The sequence below is a fragment of the Enhydra lutris genome, unplaced genomic scaffold (assembly GCF_002288905.1).
Source record: "Enhydra lutris kenyoni isolate GAN:26980312 unplaced genomic scaffold, ASM228890v2 scaffoldscaffold7, whole genome shotgun sequence".
NCBI classification, from domain to species: Eukaryota; Metazoa; Chordata; class Mammalia; order Carnivora; family Mustelidae; genus Enhydra; species Enhydra lutris.
The window spans coordinates 10,434,350-10,451,076 of NW_019154091.1; the positions used below are offsets into that span (position 1 = coordinate 10,434,350).

The 16,727-nt window shown below is 41.2% G+C and overlaps 1 protein-coding gene across 2 annotated transcripts; it reads right to left on the reverse strand.

Annotated features, from left to right (window-relative positions):
- Window positions 1-565: 565 nt before the first annotated feature.
- LOC111142229 (nudix hydrolase 4) lies at window positions 566-15,847 on the reverse strand. Of its 2 annotated transcripts, none has more exons than XM_022495267.1 (5): window positions 15,487-15,847; window positions 5,990-6,100; window positions 4,757-4,801; window positions 3,009-3,096; window positions 566-2,724 (listed from the first exon to the last, which is right to left on the reverse strand). In XM_022495267.1, the coding sequence occupies exons 1-5, from the start codon at window positions 15,583-15,585 to the stop codon at window positions 2,522-2,524; spliced, it is 546 nt and encodes a 181-aa protein (XP_022350975.1). In that variant the 5' UTR covers window positions 15,586-15,847; the 3' UTR covers window positions 566-2,521. The 2 variants fall into 2 exon arrangements, with proteins under 2 accessions (XP_022350975.1, XP_022350976.1); XM_022495268.1 differs by having other exon boundaries at window positions 3,009-3,093; window positions 15,487-15,845.
- Between the last annotated feature and the right edge of the window lie 880 nt (window positions 15,848-16,727).

Here is a 16,727-nt window from a genome sequence, read left to right on the forward strand (position 1 = left end):
GGCACATGCCTGGTTGGAAAAATTTCACCTGTTTATTAAAAAACACACACACATACACACACACAACCCCCCAACAACAAATATTCAGGACAGTTTGCTACTTTATGTCTGCACGTCAACTTATAACCTAGTTACTTCTTTTATTTAGGAGGCACATGGGACTGAAAAATTTAGCTGCCCCATTTTATCCATCTACACCACAGAAAGCAGAATGAGTCCCAACATTGTGAAGTTTCGAGGGTTGAGATAGTAGACACTGTTTGTTATCCATAGTAGATTCAACTATTGAGCCTGGAAAGGAAGGCTTTTCCTCCTTAACAGAAATGGAAATCTCTTTAGGGCCTTTCCTCTAATTTTGCTAAACTGGGTTCCAGAGGAATAGTGAAGAATTCCTCATGTGAAATTCAAAGTGTGACAACTGTGAAGAATTCTTCTGCATCATACCAATTTTTGCTAATTGCAGAGACCTGAAGACAGTTGGTCTAAATGGCACTGAAGAAAATCCTGACCCGAGTGGCACTACTTAGTCCAAATGTTCTTGACCAAAAAAAATTATACAACAATATTTATAGGCTCACTTTTAAGAGATGGCTGACAATACTGTACATATTTTACATGTCAAATACATAGTCCAGGAGTTTATAAAATAAGTTCATGCATTATTACCTCTAAGAATATCATGTACAAGATCCCCCCCTCCCCCAGTACTTGTGACAGCATTTCAGGTGGACAGTTTTATATACAAAATCCAGTTCCTCTGCTGTGTTAAGGTATATAATTTAAAGAAACTTCAGCGATTACTGAGAAAAAAATCTTAAGTCCATTAAAGATTCAAAGTGTCAATCTATGGATTTAAAATGTTTCCTTTTTAAAAAACACCCAGGAAGCATAACCTGTACAAAGAAAAATATAAAAATTCTGGATGATCATGTTTGATCACACTACATAATTTAGAATGAAATGTCATTGGTTAAAAGTCTTTCTACTTTACTCATTCCTCTGACAGCATTAATTTGTGAACTAGTATTTTATTTAGTTCAGCTGCATTTATGGCACAAATCTTTTTCGAAACAGCTGCACCGATTTTCCTTAGGTCTAACAGCACTCTATTTTTTAGCAGCAAGTATATTTTTAAAGGTTAACAATTTGTAGAATGTACAACTATACTAACTTTCTACTCTATACTCACCAGTTGTAATATTTACAAGGCTAACGCCTACATACAGAATCATCTTTCACTCCTCCCACCCCATGTTTTTCTTATTCAAAGGTTTCTGTCCTCCCATCTCATTTCTGAGGTGGTTTTTTTGGGGGGGGGGCAGGGGAGAAGAGTACAGGGGCTTCAGACAAGGTTCCTCTGTGTTTGTCAATGGATTCTTGATTCCAAGTGAGTATAAAGACAAGACAAAATAATTCTTGGTTCAGGTATGTTCCAGTGCCCCAATAGTTATAGGATAAGTAGTACTTACTAGCAACCTATAAAAGATGAGACATTCTTAGGTGTCTTAATAATCTAAGTCTGTAACAGTGGAACAGCAAGGAGGCCATTTCTCAACTGTGATGTAGTCACCGTTGACTAGCATTTGAGGTTAGACTCTAATCCTGTGGTTACTACTGGTAACCAGTAAGTTTAACTAGAGGGGTCAGTAAATTAAAAAACAGGAAACATTTACCTCAAGAGAATTATTGGTTCTCAAATATTCTGGGTACAGAGATTATGGATAAAGGGAATTGGCAATCTAGCATGTTAACTCAAATCCCATGAATACAGTTTTTCATGATGATGTATTTATTACATGCATCTTTCCTAACATAGACCTCTCTAAAAATCACCAACTGTATACAGTTAATAGTCCTTTAACAGAAAGTTTGGGTTATAGAGGGGAACTGGCCCTATCAGGTAGCTAGTGACATACCAGTTGTGAAAATTTATAGACAAATGAGTTGACAAATTCCTGAAAATAGCAAATTAAGTCCTTTGTCAAAGTAGTTATTGGACCATACAGAAATAGTCCAAATCTGGAATTTAGAAATTAAAACTGTGATCCTGTGATACACATTTTCAGATCGACAGATTTCTTTAATATCAAGATTTTTGTAAATTTCTACAACAGAACAATTTGTTGACTATGTTAACGCTGTGATGAGAAAATAATTTAGAGAAAAGATCTACCCATAAGTAAGCTGATCTGACAAAAACCACAGACTGATGTCAAATGGATGAAAAACTAAACAAAATGTATGAAAAAAAATGACAACTAAAATGGGGGGTGTGGGTTGGGGCTGGGAGCACAATTAAGGCATCTAAAAAAAATTCCTCATGGCTTTGGCTTATTAAAATATTTTACACTTTTTTTTTTTTTTTTAAGAAGATCTGAAAACATCTGAAAAACTTGCAAATTGTTTGAAAATCCTGCATGGCAAATTCAGACAGTTTGCAAGCGTCATTCGGATGTTTACCAAGGAAAATAAAGAGACCTCTCCCCACAAGACTGCACATGGGAGGTCCTCCCAGTTCTCTCTATCTTATACTGGATGGCAACCCAGAGGTCTGTGCGGCAGTCACGAACAAGGTGTTGTTATCTGGAAGGGAAGGGACTGCGGAATTTCCATTGGTTGGAGAACAACCCAGCTTTAGTTTTTCCAGATACTCTGCATGTACAGGCTTATGACACTGGAGAACTTTGATGGCATCTTCTACTTTGAACCACTCTCTCTTCCTTCCTAGAAAATAGTAGGACATTGGTCATTATACAGTAAAGTCAATTTTAAAAAGTAGGCCAATGCTTTTACAATGCCCTTCACCCCCTACCCCACAAATAACTTTACCGTTTTTTTGGAATGACTTATGCTGGTGGAAGAATTTTAAGAGAATTCAAGTGTGGACATACATATACTGATCCTCTTTGAAAAAGGTAACCAAAAGTAATTCAAGATGAAAACTGTACAAGTATGAAGTACTTGAATTAAGAGAATCCAGATGGCAAAGGGAAAGGGAACGAACTTACCTATATTAACAGAATCTTCCCAATCTTCCAATATTTCAGTGACAGTAAGAACATAAACATATGTTCTATGCTTTCTGTCTTGGTTCTGCTTGAATATAAAAAGAAAAGCATTTTAATCTCCAGGAGCTAGCTATTACACATTTTTGAAGAAAAAAGTCAGTTGTGGCATACTACTGCTTAGCAATACTATGCATACTATGCTTGGCATAGGCAAGTATAATCCAGTTGTATAACCCAGCACAGAAGTGAATTTTATATGGAAAAAAAAATATGTAAAATGGTGAAATTAACTTCCTATAGTAAACTTTTGGCACTCTGATTTCAACACATGTTTTTAAGAGACATGAAGTACCAATAGTTTAAAAGCTTCCAGGTGAACTATGGGCCAAAGTTGAGAATGGGTTACTCATTTCTGGAGTATTACCTTTTAGTCCCGTGTGCTCAAACTCGGTTTTTACCCACATTAAAACTGCCACCTTGTCTTGTTTCTAGATTCAAAATTAAACATATGTTGGTTTTAAAATGAAGGGGCTCATCTTCATCTCAATTAAAAGTTAGCCTTGTCTACTATAGTCTAGGACTTCAGATAACAAAATTTGAAATTTGAAATTTTTTTTTTTTTTTTTAAATAGACTCTATGCCTGACATGGGGCTTGAACTCAAAACCCTGAGATCTAAAGCTGCTTGCTGTATGAGCTGAGCCAGCCTGGCAGCCTGATAGTTGCCAGAATTTTTTCTACCACAAACAACCTAATTCACTCAATCCAAATAGCACATTATGTCTTTGGGAAGGTAACAGAAACAACAAAAAAGGAGAGGCATCTCTCACATAGAACATTACTGTTCATTATTTTTAAGAACTTACTGTCTTACTTCTATGCCTGGAAAATCAATACATTTATTATGCTATGTTCACAAATTCACTGAAATCACCAGAGTGAACAGGCAGGACAATTCTAACCTTCCCTTACATATTCTAAGGGGAAAGATACATTTGTTACTTTTTCCTGTTCAGATTCTATGAAATTTAGCATTTGTAATGCCAGTATTACTATTACCTACCTGTGTTATAGAAGCTTTATTTATAATGTGAGAAGTTCCCTTCAAAAATCTTGTCAACATACTGAAATGTGCTTGCTATTTATACCTTGGCTACTCTGAATTATAGAAAAACCCTCAATACATTTTTCACTTTTAACCAGGAGATGGTGCTCTTCAATTGGGTAAAGCAAGTGCTGAATTCTGGGAAAGACCGAATACTAAAATTTGAGAACTTTACAGGAGTCATCAATTCTACCAAGTACTGCACAATTTCTGAATTCTGTGGAAAGCCTTTTCCTTTTTTTTTTTTTTTTAAATTTTGAGAGGGAGGGAGGCTGCCCATGCAAGCGTGAGCAGGAGCAGAGGCGTAAAGAAAAATCCCAAGCAGACCTCCCTGCTGAGCACCAACGACCCTGAGATCAAGACCTGAGCCACAATCAAGAGTGGGTTAAGGGTTAGGGCCGTTGTACTGGACTAAGCCACCCAGGCACCCCCTTAAAAATAAAATGTTTATGGTTCTACCAGAAGGACACAACTAACCCTTAAGTAGTAAAGGGGAAAAAAGCTTACTTCCCTCCCTCTTAATCCTTTTAACTTACTTGCTTACTGATAGTTTTAGTCTTGCTCAGGTTGTGCCAGATTATTTGGCTGGTTAGGAAAGAATGGTTATAATTCTATTATTCAAAAGGATTACTTTGGCTACTCACCTCAAATATGCCCAGGAGTCTGCCTAACTTTCCTTTGACTCCAGCCTATTAAAAAAGGATGAAGTAAAATTGTTACCTTTCCTAAGAAAATTTATACTGAAGTTACTTTCTGACTATTTCAACTTTTGGATCTAAGCACAACAGGCCCTCCTATACCTCCTATACTAGTAAGCCTGCTTCTGTGAAGGTTTTTTTTGGCAATGGCAAGATTCACGACCTGTGGTCTGCTATAAAACATGGCCTAATTTATTCCATATGCAAGTTCAGACTGACCAAATTGACTGTCATTTATTTTTTTTTAGAAATGACAGGGACTGACCAAAAATTAGACTTTCTACCAATTTGGGACAAACTTAATGAATGAAAAGACTTTTCTGTACAGCAAGCACTTATTACCTTTCTTTCTTTAAGGACTTTCTGCCCTACCCCCTTTTTTCTTCACATGACTCAGGAGGTACAAATCTTTTCTATATGTTACCCTTCAAATGCAGAGTCCTCATTACTTTTACCCATTACTGTAACCGACTGACTGGAACGACATATCCACACCACAACGAACAACACTGACACCCGCTGTCTCCTCTATCTAGGAAATGTTCCTCCCTCAGGAAGTTGCTCATCCTTTAAGACCCATCTCTATGAAACCTTTCTCACTACAGAACCAAGACCCAATGAGAGCATTAGAATTTGCTTCCCATTTATACCCTAACCGCTGCTCAGTAATTTAACAGCACTTCAATCTATGCTGTAAAAGCAAATTCTATCTATGAGCAACTTTAAGAAGATAAGCACGCCATGTATGCTTTTGTGTGTGTGTGTGTGTGCATGCCTCATTTTATTCAGCTTTAGGACAATACACAAAAGCAGTCTGCTTATTCATCTGAACAGTCTAGCACATGATTGTCTCTGTGCATTCCAGTGTATTACTAGCTGCTCAGAGACAAGGTCACCATGTTATCTACTGATCACTCATCAAGCTTGTTGTCTGTTAAACAATTCTGGCGGGACGTCTACATTGCTTTTAGCTCTGTTTTACCAGGTAGCAAATGTATCTTCTTAGCAAAATGCCACCTATAGTTGCCTGCTTAAAAATGTTGAACAAAGAGAGAACCCATGTGATCTGCCTTGTCTTAGTGCACATGTAGCCCAAGCGCCCCACAAACACTTAAAACTTCCCAAGTACAGCCTGTGTGCAAGGACAGCCAACAAGCTACTGCGGTTTATTTATCTCACCTCTTCGTACACCTCCCTCACAGCAGCGCCACCGGGTTCCTCCTCTGGCTCCATGCCTCCTCCAGGGACAATCCACTGGTCAGGGTACCGGCTGCTGCTCACCAGCAGCACCTGCAAGGAGGAGGACCACCGTACACTCCTGCCGCCCAGGGAGCACCGCAGCCCCCAACACCACCCTCAAACCTCCACCGGGCTGGGAAGCCCTTCCACGTTAACACACCTTTCAGAGTCATTCAAATAAGAGGAGTGTAGAGTCTATCACAGACAAGCAACTGACAGCTTCTGTACACAGTTTTTCAGAATTCAACAGTATTGTGCTCACATTATGACACCATCTGAATGAACCTAATGAAATCACTTTAACTACCAGATTCAATTCGTGAAACACTCCAATTCTTGGAGACTAACAAAAGATAGGAGCCAAGACTTGGTTTACTAGCCTCAGAGCTGTATGCACTTAAGTTTGTGGTCATGATACCTGTTTTTTAAATTACAGAATCTTATCATTCTCCCTAAGAGTATGTGACCCCAGGCTCATCGCTCTGTTCCCTCACCTATGGAATGTATGAATACAGTTAACTAAGACTGAGAAAGGAGTAGGGAGATTCAGGTAAAGCCAATGCTCAGTATATAGAGAGTTCCTATTATATTTACACTTAAAATTGGGTGGAAAGAAGTAACCTTCATATTCCGAACCAATTATAAATGAACAAAAGTCACTTCTTTTGATAACAGGCAGTAGTAACTTATGATCTAGAAGAGGGTTGGCAAGCTATAGTGTGTGTACGGCTTGTTTCTGTACAGTCCAGGAGCTAAAAATGCTTTTTGCATGTTTAATTATATGAAATTCAGATTCCAGTGTTCATAAATTAGAAAATCTAGCCACACTCATTCATTTTTTACATGTTGCCTGTGACTGCTTTCATACTCCAACAGTAGAGTTGGGTAGCTGTGACAGAAACAATGTGGCCCACAAAGCCTAAAAATATCTGGCTCTGTACAGGAAAAGTCTGCAGACCTCAATCAAGAGTAGCATGAACCTTGGGGCGCCTGTGTGGCTCAGTGGGTTAAGCCGCTGCCTTCGGCTCAGGTCATGATCTCACGGTACTGGGATCGAGTCCCGCATGGGGCTCTCTGCTCAGCAGGGAGCCTGCTTCCCTCTCTCTCTCTCTGCCTGCCTCTCTGTCTACTTGTGATCTCTCTCTGTCAAAAAAAAAAAAAAAAAAAAAAAAGAGCATTAACCTTGAAATATGCAAGCACTTTTTTAAAAAAAGGATAACATTATCAGAGTATCCTAGAGGATCATTATTTTAACACTGCCTGAAATAAGAATTATGTATTTATCTTATGAATGAAAATTTGTGAACTAGGGTAGGTTAAAATTCACCCAAATTAAAACAAAAAGGCTATGATAAATAACCAAACGATATTTGTGAGGTAACAGGTGCCTTAACCAACTTGAACAAAAATGTTCACCAAATTACCTTGGTATACTGCCTTCAGAACATAAACCATTCTCACCAGATACATCAATCAATTCAGAGCCAAGTTTAACCTGTGAGGTGTGTACTGGTTTTCCGACATGCATGCCAGTAGTTCTATCTGCTCAGCTCCATCCCTACCGCCAGCAACTGCTGGAGTGGAGAGCTCACAGCCAGGATGGGAGTTGCCTCCTACTTGAGGAGGCCACCAGGAACTCAACCTTCCCCCACTACGAAGTGCCAGGCTGACAGTAAACAGTTCAGCAACTCCCATCTTTCCCCAAAAAACCTCTAAAGTGCGGAGTTGAGAGATCAGGGAACACCTATCCAGGCACATATCCCCTCATTCTGAAAATTAAGCAGCAAATTTTGGCCTATGGACACACCATCATTGCAAAATGATCAACCAACGTTCAAGGGGCCTGAGCATTGTTTCCCTCATTCCTCATCTGGAGAAGACTCTATTGCTTCTACTGGGACTTTATTCCTTCAAACGAACTAACTGGCAGAACAGTGCAAATCCAGAGGAAGCACTGTAAGATAACAACTGGTAAAACCTTAGAATAGTAATGGCTGGGGCGCCTTGGTGGCGCAGTTGGTTAGGCAGCTCAGGTCATGATCCTGGGGTCCTGGGATGGAGCCCCTCATTGAAGCCTGCTTCTCCTTCTCCCTGTTGCTCCTCCTGCTTGTGCTGTCAAATAAATAAAATCTTTAAAAAGAAAATATTAATGGCTGACACTGAAGGTACCACCAGGTCCAAATATCGCAATTCTGGTAAAAGGAAATGTAAGCCTTTAAGCTTTCTTAAATATTAGCAAACAGGGCTTACATACCAAAATTAGAAACTAAAGAGCCAGAATAAGCAAATCCAGCAAGTAGAAAACACCGGTTTGAACTTGAAGATGTTTCGCAACTGTACAGATCACAACCAAGGTGTGTTTCATTCCTGGATGCACACAATGAAGGCTGCTGATCTACCATTCAGTGCACCAGTGCCTTCCTCTCTAAAATCAAGCATCCATCCTTGTAGGGCTGTTTAGTGTTAATGAGAATGAAACACTGTAAATCCTGGCCGAGGCACCGGCTGTTGGCCCTCACTAGCTCTTTCTGTTTTCTCAGATAAGCCAGAATCAGCTTACCAAGAATTAGGCTTTCTCCCCCAAATTTTGCCACTTACATTTTTTTATAATTATTGAGAGTTAATAAATGAGTGTAGAAAAATTATCAAAAAGAAAGCAAAGATTAAGTAAAGGTGGTTATTAAAAACTGCTATCAAATTAAATATGGATGAGGCTTAAAGACTAGAAAAAGGAAATTTAAAAATCCAGAAAGAGCCAGCAAGAATCTTCAAAGTTCAAGATCTTTAAACAAAGTGAAACTGGAAATCAGATTTCGCTTTTTATTTTATTCAAAAGGGAGGCTTACGAAGGTTCTATGGTATTTCAATGCTTTGACCTATATTGAGACCGGCAAATACATTTTTAAGTTAAAACGAAAATGCTTAAGGTATAAAAGCATGTATCTTGTATCAAGGGAAAAGTTAACCACAACTACTGTTTCTGACTGCAGAGGTAGAGGCCTCTTTCCTGATCACTAGGTGCCAATGGGTTACAGATAATCTAGTTTTTATTGCCTGGATGAATTCTTACTACCTAATTTCTATGCTCCCTAAGCAACTTCCTTGATTACCTTCACAATGGGACAGGCCACTGCAGGGGCTAGCTATTGGAAAAGTACATCCTTATTTAGTAAACAGGGAGTTTCAAAGCCACTGATATTCTTATGTTTGAGTCTTGGAAAAAATGAAACTCTCATGTATCTAAGTCAATGATGATTCCCATTTGTCCCAAGATGGTCTTTAAGACCACAAAGTACATAAGGTTAATAATGTTGAAAACCCATTAGAAGAGTCTGTCTGCTTTTCTGAACTCTTATGCTTCCAATTAAATCCAAATCTTTAATCTGCAATCTACAGGACATCATTCACATATGACTAAAATTATCATCCAAAAGTCAGTGACATGGAATCTCTGTATGCTTCAACATCTCCCTTCATAAACTATTTTAGAAAAGTATGAAAACAGATCTATATAGTTTTAGACAAATGGTTTAGTAGAATCTGAGAACTTATCATGTGGAGTCCCTTGACATTCCGAATTGATTAACTGATCAAACCATTACTTCAAATGTATCTCTCCAAAATAGGATATATTTAATAAATGAGTAATTGATACCTGTGGTAATAGAAATGATCAGCATCTAAACTACTAGCTTAAAAGATCTGATAATGAGCCTTCAGTGATGAAACAGATTTGAAAACCAGTATGTTTCATTAAGTATCTGCCTACTCATCTAGAGTACTTCAGTCAGAGTTCAAATGAGGTCAAGGCCACATTTGTATGTTGTTGTGGTGTTGGTGATTATTCTACACAGGTAGAAGAAACTAATCTGAATAGCATTAAGTAGAGACAAGTGATTTAAATTCCTTCCAACATGCTAGAAGAATCTAAACGTGAACTCCCATTACAAATTACTCAATATCCTCAAAAAAAAGAAAAAGCCGTCTTAACATTTCTACAACATCCCCAATCTACCAGATCTGTAATATAGGTTCAGCATGCTTACTGATGCTCTGAAAACATTATTACTGAAGTAACAGAGGTGTAGTATCTCATTCTGTTAGGAGGAAACACCAAAATACAACAGCTGACATATCCATCCCTGGTTGTTCATAGGTTTTAAATTCATTTTCAAATACCTTTCTGGGCGTATTACATTTTGTGTATCCAAGATGATAGTCTGCCACATTAGTGACAAGGTGACAGCCGTGAAGAACGACATTCAACCTTCCAGATAAGCCGGAGTTGAGACCAAAGGCAAGATTTATAAAAAGGAGCTTAGCCAACCCACCAGGCTGCAGAATTAGACTTGAATCAAACTCAACCTCAAAGCCAGCACTGTTAGAGTTGTGAAAAGCAAAGACACTTCCTTGATTCAACTGGCCCACCTTCATATAAGCATTCCTGCTGCTATATACTATCAAACCTCAACCCCTCCTCCTTCCATGTATTGAACAATTATCAGAACACACCACCATTCCCTCATCATTGTTAAAAAGCCAATTCTCACACTTGTCTTTTTGTTAGACAATGTTTTAAGCATTTGGAATATAAGTAGTAATTATAATGACCTACTTGGAACCAGCCCTTAGTCTTACTGGACAAAGGTCTGTCAATGAATTGGGAGTATCTCTATACTCTGTATCACCTAGTAAAGTCCTCCTCATTGGGGCTGTGTAAGAGCTTGTAAAAGGGGGGGGGGGGGGCGGGGGGGAATGCTGTGTAAGGTTTATGTAATGCAGTTATGCCCTCAGAAGATGGAGGTACTTGAAATTCCTATATACCAAGTGGCCCCCAAATGTCATTTGTGTTTCAGCTTTTACCCTTAATAACTGTTCTTGGTCACAGTCAGCTTCTGGGAACAACTAGTCACTACAAATGACTACTTCTAGTGGAGGCAAGCTATCTGGAGAAACTCGGTGATCCCTACATGGAAGAATGAAGAGTTTTATTTTGTGATTATAGCTATTCAGAAGCTGTATTGGGGTTTTTGTACTTTCTTCCCACATTATCATGAACCAGGATGCATGAATGATTAAACCATCTCTACCGTAGTAACTATATTATAGGTATTTAGCCAAAATTAGGCCAGCAAGCAGCACATTAGGAACAACAGTATACACACAGACATTTTAAAAGATCTTAAAATGATTACTGTATCCATTAACCAGCTACCTGTTATTATTAAACAAATTAGTACTACTTTTTGGACTACACTACAGTGCACTACAGAGGCACAGTGCTATAGGAGGATCAGAAATATGGGTTCATTTTGGGAAAATGTGCTTAACCCAAATGAGATTATTGTTAAGCCTGGAAAAAGATCAAAATTCAAAATCTGAGGTATGGGTTCTACTGAATGCATTTTTGCACCATCAGAAAGTCGAAAAACCACAGGCTGAAGCCACTGAAGTCAGGGACCATCTGTATGGGATTGGTAGATAGATGAATGCTAAATTGCGCTGATGACATTTTCTCCTAGTATATCAATGTTCTGAAGCTATAGGTAAGCTTTCTTTCACACGTTTACAGAAAGCCTTAGTAATATATACCAGATAAGGCAGACTACCTACTGATCCCAAGCAGACAAATACAGTAGATAGAGACTTAACCTGTACTAGTATTTCTTACTAAGACTTGTTTTTATTAGGGCTTTGGTTTTGGAATTCTGCTTTCCCTACCAAGTCTTTTTAGGACTCTGCTTTCCCTCAAGGCTTAGTTTTAGTGCATGATTTTGTAGAATTCAGACATTTAGTTAATACACATTTGGCATTTAACAAACTGTAGAATGCAGCCCCTGGCTCAAGGAGCTTAAAAGCTAATTAGGGGAGTAGTGGGCAGTCTTTGAGGCTGTTTTGTTAGTGTTTCTCCCTCACAACTGTGCCTGGATTCCACCCAAAATCAAGTCCTTTCTATTTCTCTTTTTAGCATTCTATCCTATTTTGCTGCCAGATCATCATCAAGCTTGCATACATTTAAAATGTAAATGTTCCTTGTTCAAAACTAAGTGTTCCTTTCTTGCCTAGCAACTCCTTAGCCTTACATTTAAGGTGCTTTTTCAACAGTTCTCTGTCCTGTGCTATCCTAAGCTGCAGCTCGACTAACCCACAGCGCCAGGTTTTGCCGTCTGTGATGTTTGGTCCTTCCTCTCTCACTGAAATCCAGCTCCAGTGGCTCTTAACCCTGGAGCATGTGAAGTTACTTTTCCCTTACTTTATTTCCCTTTACGTCAGTCATTTGTCTATCCTCCCACTGTAGCGTTATGTTTCTTAGGAGTTGACACTTTTCATCTCTGCAACCCTGTTCAAACTCTCATATACGCAGTAAGTTCAAAAAAATCTATTTTTGGTTACCTTTTGTGAATGTATTGTTCTCTTTCACTGTACGAGCACAGTATCCCAGCTAATCAATGGGAAGCTTATTTTGTGGGATTCTGTGTAAGCCCAACTGCCAAAACTTCTGTAGGGTTGTTCCCTATAGAAATAACTAGCTGAACGAGAAATCAAATGAACAGAAGATTTAGAAATAAAGCACTTGGGCTCAAAATTATCTGCCAGCTTTTGGGACCTTGGGATAAGTTATGTCTGCTGACTAATTTCCTCCTGTACAAGTGCTAATGCTTTTTACCTCACAGGGATGATATAATGGGCAAATATATAAAACCCCCCCAAAAATAAAGACTGCTGTTAGGACAACCTTCTTTCCTAAAACAACCTGTTCTCAACTATGGGCTGAGAACTCCAGGAGAGAACCATACTGGAACACTAACTTTTTGTGGTCAAAGAGCAATTACTATTTTATTTCAACTGACACTCTATAACATTTCATCCTAAAATAAGGCATACATTTAAATCTCCCAACCAGGACCTAAGTGTTGTTAACCCAGTGGGGGGGGGGGGGGATTCTCACCTGTTAGCTAAAGAGGTGGATTCAGGCTGTTTTGTATTCTATCCTTGGAAGGCTACCAGTATAATTTCAGTAACGTGGGAATAAATTCATAGTAAAACAGCAAGATGTCCTGGAAAGCTAACAGGGTTCATTTTGTAACTATCATATAATGAAAGAGCCCCAAATACTCACAACTACAGAAATGAAGATCCTAGAGAGATACATGTTAAAGTTGGCTGTGCATTTTACTTAGAAAATTCTAGAGCCTTCCCTTGGAACATATTCTGACTTGGTTTCTTCATCTGCACTGTACCAGATTTGCCAAGTTTTATGTAACAGCTTTCTCTAATACTCCAGAACTTGTTCCTTACTTCATTTTATCTAATGGCAGTAGTCTCTTCACTCAACTAGAGACTAGAAATTTAGCATTTATTACAATAGCGGAACAATTTACAAGCACAAAAATAATTCATTGATCTACTAAGATAAACTCTGAAGTATTCTTCAAGCTTTGCTTTTACCACTCACACAATACAGATCATTTCAATTTCCTCCCATTTCCTATATTTTCTCCTGGGAACTGTTTTTTTTTTTTTTTTTTTTTTTTTAAACAAAGCGTGAATTCCAAGTTCAGGTTATGGCAAGACTTCAAAGTCATCACTTCCAGAGAGTCTTCCAAGTTCAGCCTCACAAAATCTCTCATTCAGCAAATAGCGTGCACCCAATTGCTAAAGAACCCTGTGCCAAGAGCCCACCATCAAGAGCAAGGGCTGGATCCTGAATTGTGAATCTACCACTTCCTAATTACGTCATTTGGGAAAAGTACTAACAATCTCAACTGTCTCCTCACCTATAAACCAGCACTCAGAGGATGAAATGTAACAAACCTACAGGTCTCCAGGCAAGCCCCACGTATCCTAAGCACTCAACTAAGATTGTGATTACACAATAGTGAGCGAATCAGACAAGATCCTTGACCTTTCTTCATCACTTTGGGCTATTCTTTTATATTCAAAGCTTGCTTTTTCCTAACATGGCCCTCCCTCAACAATGTTCTAAATAGAATATACTTAATGCTTGTTGACGATTTATTCTGTGAATGTTAAAAAAAATCTTTCCCCTCCCACCTTCTAGCTTTCCTAACTGGGCCCAGGTCATAGTTTCTTCTGAAAACTCAAGAAAATTTAGGCTAAACACTTAAAGGCCCCAAACTAAACACCAATCAGCACTAAAAGGCTTGGTTTCTTAAAATAAATAAATAAATGCAAAACAAGAGTTTGAAGAGCATCATTTGAAGCACTTTGATTTTTGTCAGCATAGTAAGAACTGTGCTAATGACTGTATACACTATGTCATACTCAGCCTAACTACACAAATCAGCAATAAGGAAGCCATTAAATTTCCAATCTCTGGCTTTAGCCTGGTATTTTATTGGACACAGTTGGTTATGGAAGCAGAACTCTTAAGTCTTTTCTCTGCCTAGTCATTATAGGAATGGCAATCCTTTATAAAAGATTTTCACGGCTACCAATCAACTAGTATTGCCTTAGGCAAATTTAGAACAGTGAACCTTTTTAAAATTAAATAAATGTTAACATTGAAATAAGGAAAAACTGCTTTCCAGGAAAAACCTCAAGGGCCTCATATCAACCCAACGCAGGAGTATAAATTACAGAAGACTGCTTACTCTTAGAACAAGAAAAGATGCTCCTCTCCAGATGTCAAACCAAACAGCAAAGAAGCCTTGGTAAATACGCTGAGAACTAGAGACTATGCTCTGAAAATGGCAACTTTGCCCACCTCCCTCTGGCGTTATTCCACATTTCTCACTAGCCATCTTCCTGCTGTCAGAAAAGTTAAAAAAAAAAGGCGGCCATAAAAAAATATATCATCACGTGTAATTATGCCAGGTGCTTACGAGTTAAAGGGTCCACATGCAAGTCCGATTTGAAAAACCAGACTGAATGGGGCTTTATTTTAAAGCACGGGGTCTGTTTGGCCAGTCCACAAACGTCCCTAGGTTTAATCAGAAAACGCAAACTGCTGTAACGTTAAAGGAAAATGTAACAGAGGCAGCGGCAGAAGAGCTTGGGTTGCACACTCACGCCATTTCTGCCGCCTCTATTAGCACTCGAGGTTTATCTGGCTTTACACTCAATTCGCGTGTTAAGATGTTGACTCCCACCAGAAGCGACCTACTCCGCCCGGGACCTTCCCGCGGGCCAGGAGACGTCTCGGCCTCAGGTCCTCACGACCGCCTAGCAGAACACTGGGCTGGGCCAACCCCTTTGTCTCCTCCATCAACCCAGAGAAAGGAAGGAAGGAGGGAGGGCGAGCAGGAGGGAAAGAGGGAGGGGGCTAATCCCTCCCAGCCCCGGGGCCAGACGAGGAGTCGGGCAGGGAAAGAGAAGGGCAAGGACCCCCACCCCGGCCGGCCGCGCCCCCCACGCCCCCGGCCTGCTCCGGCACCCCCGCAGCGGAGGGCACAGAGCGCGCTGGCGGCCCTCACCTCATCCTCCTGCTCGCTCCGGAAGCACAGGCACGCCGCCCGCTTCTTGAAGCCCTCGCGGTCATAGGTCCGCGTCTGGTTGGGCTTGAACTTCATCATAGAGGCGGGCTCTTGCTGCAGCTGCTGCTCCGGCCGCCGCCGCGGGGGCCCGGCCGCCGCCACCCCGCCGGGAAGTTGGGGCGCGGGCGAGTCGGGGCACAGGGGGCGCCGGGAGGCGAGACGGCGGCGCGGGGAGTGGCAGCGAGGCCGGTCAGTCCCGGAGTCGGCAGCCGCTTCGACGCGGGGCAGGGAACAAGTGCGGGTCACTGCAGCCCGGGTACCGGAGAGGAAACACCGCCTCTGCCCCGGCGTCCGCCGCTCTCCATGGAGCCCGCCGCCCGCTCGCCTCCGCTTTCTCCTGCTGCTGCTGAAGCTGGCAACGCCGCCGTCGCCGCGGGGGGAAAAGCGAGGCTCGGGGCTCACGCGACAAGAAGACAGTTGTGAGAACTCGCGGCTTCCACGCAGCAGCGCCGCGGCAACTTCGCGCCGCCCCCACCGCGCGTATATTTAAGTGGGCCCGCGCAGCCCCGCCTCCGCGCGCCCCGCCCTGCGCGCGCCCCCGCGCCTGCGTGCCGGGACCGTTGCGGCGGGGGAGGGGCGGCGGGGGGCGGGGTCTCGGCCGCGCGGCCGCGTGGGTTCCACGGAACCTGAGGGCCTCGGCTGCCGCCGAGCGTGGGTTGGCGAGCGCCTGCTAAGGCACCCGTGAGTAGTAAGCAGCAAAGCCCCCTCCCTCCGTGTTTATAAACACCGCTCCTTGCCCCGTGGAGACCTTAAATGCCGTCTCCAGGAGAGGAGGTCCAACTGCGTACATCTCACAAAGTTGCACCCCGGTCAGGCAGTGCCTGGAGGCGTCGCGGCGATGGCCGTCTCAGCAGTGACTGACGTCCCGAACTCGCCCGTGAGGTGCGGGGGGACTAGAGGGTGAAGGCCTAGAAAGGGGAAGACGTCGGTTAAGAGGGTTTTCGTTTGGAGGGTTTTTTGTTTTGGGGGTTTTGTTTTCCAGAGGAAAGAAGGCACGTTTCTTTCTCCCTTTCCTTTCCTTCCCTTCCTCTTCGTTTTTTTCTTTCCCTGTCTCTCTCTCTCTCTCTTTGGTTAGGGGTTCGTTTGTATTCTTTCAGGAGTCCGTCCAAGCCTTCTTTGATTGAAGCCATGAGTAACGTTTTCCACGTGGTCCCATGCTCCGAAACGTATTCATTAATACT